This window comes from Antrostomus carolinensis, unplaced genomic scaffold, assembly GCF_000700745.2.
Source record: "Antrostomus carolinensis isolate BGI_N321 unplaced genomic scaffold, ASM70074v2 scaffold14221, whole genome shotgun sequence".
Classification (NCBI taxonomy): domain Eukaryota; kingdom Metazoa; phylum Chordata; class Aves; order Caprimulgiformes; family Caprimulgidae; genus Antrostomus; species Antrostomus carolinensis.
This window is the reverse complement of record NW_010296404.1, coordinates 39,296-48,925: the sequence shown is the minus strand read 5'-3', so window position 1 is coordinate 48,925 and position 9,630 is coordinate 39,296. Positions and strand designations below refer to the sequence as shown.

Genomic DNA, 9,630 nt, shown 5'->3' with positions numbered 1-9,630 from the left:
GCACTAGCTCTTCTGATTCTTCATTGAAGGATGTTATTATCATGTCCCAGTACATTCTAGCTGCTATGGTAACCAGTTAACTTACTGACAATCAGCAGATAAAGTTTAGACATCGTTATGTACATGAAGTACATTTTTTTAAAAAAATATGTAAGTTCTTCCATGTACATTTTCCACAGTATTAAGGGTTGTACTTTCTTTTGAAACTTAGATCAGCTGCATCCAAAAAGTATTACATAAAACTTTTGATACAGGTCATTTGCAGCATGTATACAAATTAGTTTAGATAAATCATGCATTGTCCTACAAACTAGTTATTTCTGGCTTATTGTAATATAGCTCCTGAATTTTTTCCAGCAGCATAATAAAATGGCTAATCAGGTGAATGGTAATGCGGTACAGTTAAAAGAAGAGGAAGAACCAATGGATACTTCCAGTGTAACTCACACAGAACACTACAAGACACTGATAGAGGCAGGCCTCCCACAGAAGGTGGCAGAGAGACTTGATGAAATATTTCAGACAGGTATAATATGCATTTCTTGTTTCTGATTGGTTATGAAAGTGAGGGCATACCATTTTCAAATTTTTATAGATTAAGGTTTAAAAATTCATTGTTTTTGATCTGTGTAGCTCTGAATGTTTTGCTACTTTGACTTCCCTAAAGGCAAATTGGGTTTGACATTGACTAATTACTTGACACATCCTTAGTGTTGTATGTGATATCTTAGTTGCTTTAGGGCACAGAGCACTAGTTTCTTAGACGTTGTCAAATAAAGATGTATGTTTGAGCATACTAAACTGTACATTTTTTTTTTTCCTTCAATCCGAATCATCATTTTGCTTTTACTTTTCTACTGTCAACTCCTCACAGTGGTTCTTAAACACTCAAAGGCTGGATAGGTGACTTAGTGAGGGAAGCAACTAGCTTGTCTTGCCTGGGACTACATTTGAATTGAGTCTGCCTGTGGATTTTTTGTTCTCTCTAGTTCTGAGTGGACAGTTCAATCCATGTTGGTTATTACACCGAAATGTTCAGTTTGACACTAACTACTTTTCAGCAAAGTTGAGGACTAAGCTATCTAGCAAATCAAGTAATACCTTGCTGGTAGCAAGTGGTCTCCGCAACTACTAGAGAGGTTTCTATATATACAAAAGTTTTTCTATTTTGTTTTTGTAACCCCCTTATTATTTTGACCTATAGACAGAGGCTTCCTTTTCCTTTTTAGAGTGTGTTCTGTGAACAGATTTACAAGAAGCAGTAGAAATGCTCTATGCACTGACCTTGAATGCCTTGGTGGCAAGATGACAGTTTTTGTTGAAAAGACTCAAAATTCCACTGATCAAGTGAAGGCAGTTCAAAACCAATACCTTACCAATCTCCAGTATGATGCTCTGGCTCACGTGGATGATGTTTTTTGGAAGTCATTCACAGTGAGCTTTCGTCAAGCCTTTACCAGCTTTTATTGGCTTTAGACATGCACTTTCTAACTGTGGGTCACGATGATGTGCACTTGATGGTTTGAGAGAAGGTGTAAATGTCTGGGCAGAGGAACTTGTGGGGCTCTAACACGTGTTGCAGTTAGGTTGTGTTGTGAGTTCTCAAGGGATTTGAAAGCTTTTCAGCCCAGAACCTGACTACCTAGTGTAATTCCACTGCATGAGTAACCTGAAAACGTTTATTCACACTTCCTTAATGCCACTGAAGATGTTTGCATTGTGCAGGGGTTTGTCAGTGAAGCAAACTGCTTTTGACACCCAAGCTAAATTTGGGGTTGAACTTTGGGATTTTTAATCTGATGAGGTCTTACATGAAAGTTACAGGTGCCTTCCAATTGCAGGATCACTTCTGAAATGTAGTCCTTGGGCTTGGCACTACTGTGCATTTTTAAAATCAAGTAGCAGTGAAATAATCTGTGAATTTTGGAGATCAAGCTGTTGCAAAGTGCATGGAGCTCTTGGTATCTGTGCTAAGTTTCGCTGTGTAGTTTAAAAAGTGCAAATCTTAGTCTGTACTTCTCACGCTCCACAGCTTATGCAAGTGCATTACGAAAGGGAAGAAATAACCTGTGAAGATCCTTAAATAGAAAAAGTGCTTCAGAACTGGTCCAGTGTTTCTTGGGGGAGTCTGTACCTGTGAAGTTAACATTAGCCTTTTCGGGTACATAGCAGGGCTTGAAATAATACCTTTTTGAATTCTGGCTCCTGAACTGCATAGAGCAACAAAATGAGTAAAAAATAATTAAAAAAATGTTTTAGACATACAGGAAGCCCACTGATTTTTACTTTTTGAAGTTGGATGAAAGAGTGAACAAACCATTCTACTTCCTCATATTTTGTGGCATAGAGCTTCATAAGTATTTGATCATCAGTTAGGTAGCTCCTTTTTCATGTAAAATAGAATACCTGTAACGTTCACATGTTAGCTTACTCTAGAACAGCTCCATTTGAGAGAAAGAAGTGTGAAAGGAAAGACAAACAAATAAAAGCCAAATTATTACAAGTGAGCCAGGGTTCACTGTTTCAAACTCTGGTGTGTAATACTGCTTTTTATGCAGCAGATTGGATTCCTGAATGTTAGAAAACTGTTATACATGGGGTATAATCTTGCACGTCAGTTAGTGCTTAGGTATATACATTTTAATTTAACTTTTTTCATTGTTGTACTCATGTTCTTTCATATACTTGTGTAGGAATATGTAGTTATATTAAATGTATAATTCTGTTACTATGGAATGTAACTTTTTGACTTTAAAAGCAAACTGCATAGTTCTTAGTTTGTGTGAAATTCAATAGAAATCTGTAACTTCTTTATCTTTAACTTTTAGGGTTGGTAGCTTATGTCGATCTTGATGAAAGAGCAATTGATGCTCTTAGGGAATTTAATGAAGAAGGAGCCCTCTCTGTATTACAGCAGTTTAAAGAAAGTGACCTGTCGCATGTACAGGTAAGGTGAGAGCTCCAGGAGTGTGAGCACTTAAGTATAAATAGTGTTCTGGCACTATTGACAGGGGAGTTGTAACTTAGAAATTCATTGATGTTGCTGTATTCTAATTTTTCAAACCCAAATCACAAGCCTGTTAAAAATTGCCTTAAATGTGTAGGTATTTGAGTGCAAAGCAGAAGCTGCCAGATAATAAAAATGAGCGTGCTGTTGAGAAAATAAGGTAAAAATACTACCTGGAATCTGACAATGTTTTCAGTCTGACAAGTTTGTTCAATTAGTTGTTATATTTTTCTAGAGGATTCTTTTGGCATTTTGTTTATTGCATTGGCTTGATATAGTGACCTCATGGTATGGAGTGTAAGATTCAGTGGATTCCTGGGGCTTTTCATATGCACAATTGAATTATTTTGTAAATTGTATCTACAGAACAAAAGTGCATTTTTATGTGGAGTTATGAAGACCTACAGGCAAAGAGAGAAACAAGGCAGCAAAGTACAGGAATCAACGAAGGGACCAGATGAAGCAAAGATTAAGGTAACATTTAGAGAGTATTGATTATTCTGTGCTACCTGATATATTACCTGTATGCAGACTCAAGTAATTTTGGGTATTAAAAAGCATTAGTATTACCTGGATAAGTATAGTTACACTTGGCTTTAAAGAAATGTATGCGTGATAGAGATGGAAAAGAGAGTGTTTGAAATGCACATCTTCCTGGTTACACAATTGCCAAAATGCATGAACTTCATGTTATGTAAGGTCTTTGAAAACATTGATATCTGTTTAACAATTGTCATAGTTGTCCTTTTATATTAAAGCTTTTATGCACTCATAAAATTATGTTGAGACTGATTGGACGTTTCAACAAGGTACTAGTATATTAAGAAACTCTTCAGTTTGCAAAAAACTAGTACAGAGTGGGTGAAAAGAATTGCCTGGTGTTGTGGAGTTCTTGGGATACTACATATAAAATGGAAAATAAGGGAAGAGAAAAACGAGTTCTTCCAGTGACCCTGTAGTATAAAACAAATGTTACTGTTTGTGGTGGTGGTTTTTTAAGTGCCCACAATAACAGGGTTTTTCTGTAGGTTCTGTCTGTGCATGTTATCAAATGTGGCAAGGAGCAGACCAGGAAAAGCTTATCTTAGGACACTTTTTTATTGTTTATATTTTAACCCACTATCCTCTTCCCCCCCATTACTAATGTGGCAATTCTTTTTCAGGCTTTGCTAGAGAGGACTGGTTACACTTTGGATGTAACCACAGGACAGAGGAAATATGGGGGCCCTCCTCCAGATACTGTATATTCTGGTGTACAGCCTGGCATTGGAACAGAGGTTAGTGTATGCAGACTAGTCTGTTATTTTGTATGTTTGTGCAAACTGGTAAATAAAAAATACTTGAAAATAAACTATATTACAAGTGAAAGTTTAAAGTATTTTAGAGGAAAGCATTCTTCTGTGTTTGTGTGTCTTAGTCTTTCTTACTCCTCAGTATACTGCAAAAGACAGGATTAATAGGTTGAGGAGGGAAAAGGACGAGGAGTATACTAGGAAATGCTGTATGAAATTTCTTAAAACATAAAATAGATCATTAAATTACCAGACTTCATGGTCTACTCTAAAGCCTGTGGTCCATCATTTAATACCCTCATTGGTCACCTTTCAGCTGTATAGCATATGAAAACATTCTTGTTGCTTGCATGGACTGATGGTGAAACTACCACACTAAAAGAGTCCATGTAGGTTGTTTCCTTTTGTAAATTTTTGCATTTCTGCATTCAGAAAGGTGGCTTAGAAGTTGTTTACCAAGTCAGTGGTGTTGGTACTGACTGGTAACCAGGCAAACACCCTGGTGTTGCCAGGGTGATTATGTGATTGTATAAAGTGTTATTTAATTGCACTATTCCTCATTGACATTATGACACGTTTACAGAGAGGGTGGTCAAACACTGGAACAGGCTTCCTGGAGAGGTGGTCCATGCCCCCAGCCTGTCATTTGGACAAGGCTTTTAATAATATGGTTTAACTTTGGGTGAGCTCTGAACTGGTCAGGCAGTTGGACTAGATGGTTGTTGTAGATCACTTCCAACTGAACTGCTCTGTTCTATTGATGACTGAAAATACTTGACTGATCTTAACTATTTTGTCCTGTCGGTGATAGTTAGCCTCTTTAGGAAGTCACAGGAAAGCCATTAAAGTTGGCTGTGCTTTCATACTCTTTAAGGGTATGGTTTTATACTTTTAAGTTTTCTGAAGCTTGCTCGAATGGATAACTTGTGGAAACTCCTTTAAGATGAGAACATAAATGCTTCTCCCGTGAACCAGCATTAGAGGCTGTAGCAAAACTTAGCCAACTAGTTGTGGAAACCATACCTCTACAAGTTAATTTATTGCTGACATCTTCTAGGATTTAAAGACCCAATTACTGCTTTAGACGTGCTGCTTGGTTTGACTGGCTGGATGCTGAACACCTTGCTGAAACTAGTGTATGCTTTGTTAAATTTAGTCTTTAGCTCTTGCTGTTGAACTCTGAGACATAGTAATCAACAACTTAAACATGTTATTATGATTTAGTAGACTAGGCAGAGCGTGTTTAAACAGAGGTGACTGGAGATTATTGTGGCACTTTTTTCCCAGAATGAGGTGGGTGTTTTGGTTTTTTTTATTTGTGGTTTTTTTTCTCCCCTTTCTTTTTTTCTATTTTTTTTCCCCCTTAAGCTTTTGCGAACCACTTCTCTTTTGTCCTCGATAGTTCTGGTTGTATAGGCGTGCAAATGCCCCTTTTCTAATATTGTGAGTAAAAATATGAAAAAAACCACAAGATGTATCCCTTTGGATTGTGGCAATTAATCTTCTGTGTTTGAAACTTACTTAAATAATACTGAAGCTCTCATAGCTTGTGCCAGCTCAGATCTGTTGATGACAGAGCTGTCCCTGATGCCAGTAATGGCAAACATCTGGTTTTTAGGGATACCCAGGTACTGTTACTGATTTCAAGAAGATAGAGGCCAGGTAGATGGGCTTTCAGAGCAGCTGGACCTTTTTGGAATGTGATTCTGTAATAAAGTCAAAGTAGTCAGAGCTGTGCAGAAGCTTGGAGGAGAAAATAATTGAAATAGGATTTGTTGTTAAATCAAGTATTCATTTTATTTAAGGACTTGCTGCTACAATGTGAAGCATTTTGCTTATAGTGAGGCCACATGATGTTGATACTTGGAGACCTGTTTATGGGAGTGTTTATTGGATGAGAATGGAAACAATTATTTGGGTGTTTCTTTCCTTACACTGGCTTTGTCATTGGCATCTACAAACACTGATAACTGCTTATCCTCAAGGGCCTTGTACAGTGCTCCTTTGTTTTGCTTAAAATGTCTAACACTTTTTTTTTTTCTGCTTTTTCTTACTTCCTGTTACACCAGCTGTTCTTAAAGATGATCAGAAGCATTTTAAAGGTTGTTTCCCCCCTCCAAAATGACAAAGTCTAGTCAGTAAGCACACTGTGAAATTCAGGGTGACGACTGAACCCGTGCATCTTGCTAGTAAGCTATGAGCAAACTTCAGTTTGGTTATGAAAATACTCGAGCTGTGCTTACCTATTCTGCAAGGTTTTGGTCCCTAGTGGGTTGTTTTGTAGTTTATTGTAAACACTTTGAATACTCTCAGTCACACTGTTGTGACTAGTCTTTGATACAGGAGTTCTTTTGGAGTTTTTTTAATAAACCACTAGATTAGATTTAAGAAAATGGACAACTTCTAGAATGCTTTTAATTTTATAGATTTTTTTTTTTTTTTTTTGAAATGCTGAAGCTTTTATGTATACCATCAGGGAGATGCTTAGAATCATCACAGTAAGGATTTCTAAAGAGAATATTCATATGCATGAAGAAAAATAAATTCCTTGGTGAGGGAGAATAATTAGAATGGGTCCTTGAACTGAAAGATAGTAACTGATGATTTGCGTAGCTTATCAAGCTCTGCTTAAGTGCACTCGCTCTGTGCTAATTATGGTTTATAATTTTGCTAAAGTGTATATGCAAGCAATGCTGGTATTCTTAATGCAGAATTACTTTTGGCTCTGTGAATGATAATTTGTTGTTGCATCTGCTCCTCTGTGGGTGCGTGGTCAGAATTTGTAAGAAAAAGTCAGAAAGGGCTGTGAGGCTAACTTGCAGTCGGGAGAATGTTTATTACTGGAGATGTTGAGGCAATTCACTGCTTTTGTCCATAATAAATTGAATGGGAAGAATCAGATACTGCAATAACTAACTTAAGAAGCAATGGTACAATAAACTGCAGGAGTTGAACTAAAAAAAAAAGCTTGTGCTGGATTTAGTACCCAGATGGAAGAACTGTGGAGGCTCAAAGGTTTGTGCACTGTTCCATAAATTTTTTTGCACTTTTTTTTTTTTTAAACGGAGATTGTAGATTTGGATGAGATGCAGCCTACAGTAGTTAGCATTTAGGAAAAATTAACTGCAAAGCACATGAAGAACACTATTAAAAGGAGAGAGGTTTTGAAGAAGCTCTTGCAGTGCTGCATTGTGCTTCTGTTGCTTGCAATGGCAGCAGAAGAGGCTCGGTTGTTGAAATAACTAAAGGGACGCATCATGTAGAGCGCAGAAGTGGATTGCACCCCTCAATAATGCTCTGCAAAGTTGTTCAGGAAACTGAAACTGAGTTTTTTTTCCTAGTTAAGACTTTTCATAATTAATCCTCTAAAACCTTCTAAATAAGGAAGAAGTAAAATGGAGTACTTTGTAGAGGTCATTTAGGAAGCAGAACTGGAAAAAGTAAGTCTAATGCTCAGTGATTCCAGCAAAGGCCCAGAAGTTATGCAGTTGCATCTTGCTTCGACAAGATCTCTTAGATAGTTTCACTGGTACTTCACTGCCAGTTTCCAGAGTTTTATCACAGTGCTCTTGTTGTGGATCTAACAAATGAAACAAGATGTCTGGTATTTACATTCTTTGGTATTTCATTTTTCAAGCTTATCAACATATCTAAAAAAAAAGTCATTGCAGATGTTTCATCTAACCCTTGCAAGATGTTCACCGGTGTTTGTTATCTCTAGTATTCATCCTGTAGTTCAGTAACATAGTAAGTTTACTGACTCAAAGAAAATTCACTTAGATGTGAATTACTCCCACGGAGTTATCTAGTCCTTCTGTTATAAATGGAAGTTACTCTAGAATATAGGTCAGCTGTGAATGTATTCAAATTAAATCCTTAATTCTGTTTCTCATACTAACTCCTAGAGAGTATCACCAGAACTGAAGTGTAGTAGCAGTCTCATGCAATTGTTGGTGGTCTAAGGTTTGTAGAGAGTGAGCCGAAGAGACTGGAAAGGAAGGAGGAAACAGAAGCTTTCAGGATTAAACTGAACTAACTGAGAAAGGCTAAGCTAAGTGAAAGAAATATTCTGAAACTGAATTTCAGGAACATCTGGATAATGTAAAAAAACATCTAAAGGTTCTAGCTTTCCTTTGGGGGATAATAATTTGTGTTCCACATTTTTAAAATTGGGGTCATCACGTTCTCCTCGTGGGTTTTTTAATATCAATGTTAACATGGGCGTTCTGAGTGTCTTCAGTTTTGGAGTTACCTGCTTAGACTTCACTGACAGATTGACTATGGCAAGGCCTTGCCTGGATGGAAAAGGTTGACTCCTCCTAGCTTTTTTTCCACAAAAAATATTTGAAGTTAAAATAAATAGAATTTGATCTTAATGAGTGTTCGGAATGTGTTGCTTGTATTAGCAATTCAGAGATTTTGAGAATTCAGAGGAGAGCTGCTCTGATTAAACAGTTTGGAGGAGGGTAGACCTCAACTGAAGAGATTAAACTCCTTAACAAAACTTTATCAAAGTTTATTGTCACTGCTCTATGTAAGGAATAAAAACGTGAGGACTTCAGATTTTCTCAGACAAGTATTAAAACATTCAGTTGGTGGAAGCTGAAACAAATACAGACTAGAAATGGTATTACAGTGTATATTAGAAGTGGGAAGTGTGCATTGGGCACTTTAAGGACTTTTGTAGAATTTTTTTTTTTTTTCTGTCTCTGTAGCTTTCTAATGAAGATAGAGGTACAGACTAATTCGAAAATACTGCAAGAACAAGGAAGTGCTTGGCCTGCTTTAATATAGGATAGCCAACTAGATAGTCTGTAAGGTCTTTGTTTTTAATTGCCAAATTATAACCAGGTAAGAACCATTTACCTCTTCAGTGGTGGAAATTTACAACCTCTTCAATATAAATAACAAAACCAAGTTTTCCGTATGTAAAACATGGTTCTAACAGCAGGAAGTTCAGAAGGCTTAGTAGGACACACAGTAACGTTGACTGCAGTGATGGCCACACTGTTTATGTTGTAGTGTACTTCCTTTTTCAGGAATTTCCAAATTCTTAAAAGTAAGTTTGGATTTCTGAAAAGGCTGTGTTTAAGTGTCCTCTTCCTTTTTAGGTTTTTGTTGGTAAGATTCCCCGAGACTTGTATGAAGATGAATTGGTGCCACTCTTTGAGAAGGCTGGACCAATTTGGGATCTGCGCCTCATGATGGATCCTCTTTCTGGTCAAAACAGAGGTTACGCTTTCATTACCTTTTGTAGTAAAGATGCAGCACAGGAAGCAGTCAAACTGGTGAGTAACTTATCTTCAGACGGGACACGGTAATGTGAGCAGC

At 37.1% G+C, this 9,630-nt stretch overlaps 1 protein-coding gene across 4 annotated transcripts in view; it reads left to right on the top strand.

The window, feature by feature from the left end:
• The first annotated feature begins 362 nt into the window (after positions 1–362).
• HNRNPR (heterogeneous nuclear ribonucleoprotein R) overlaps positions 363–9,630 on the top strand; it is a 17,535-nt gene continuing 8,267 nt past the window's right edge. For 3 of the 4 annotated variants that reach the window (XM_010178292.1, XM_010178291.2, XM_010178290.1), the window contains exons 1-5: positions 363–526; positions 2,829–2,947; positions 3,374–3,481; positions 4,171–4,284; positions 9,411–9,587. In XM_010178292.1, the coding sequence (XP_010176594.1) occupies positions 370–526; positions 2,829–2,947; positions 3,374–3,481; positions 4,171–4,284; positions 9,411–9,587 (675 nt within the window). In that variant the 5' untranslated portion in view covers positions 363–369. The remainder of the gene's footprint in view (positions 527–2,828; positions 2,948–3,373; positions 3,482–4,170; positions 4,285–9,410; positions 9,588–9,630) is intronic. The other variant, XM_010178293.1, reaches the window with a different exon arrangement.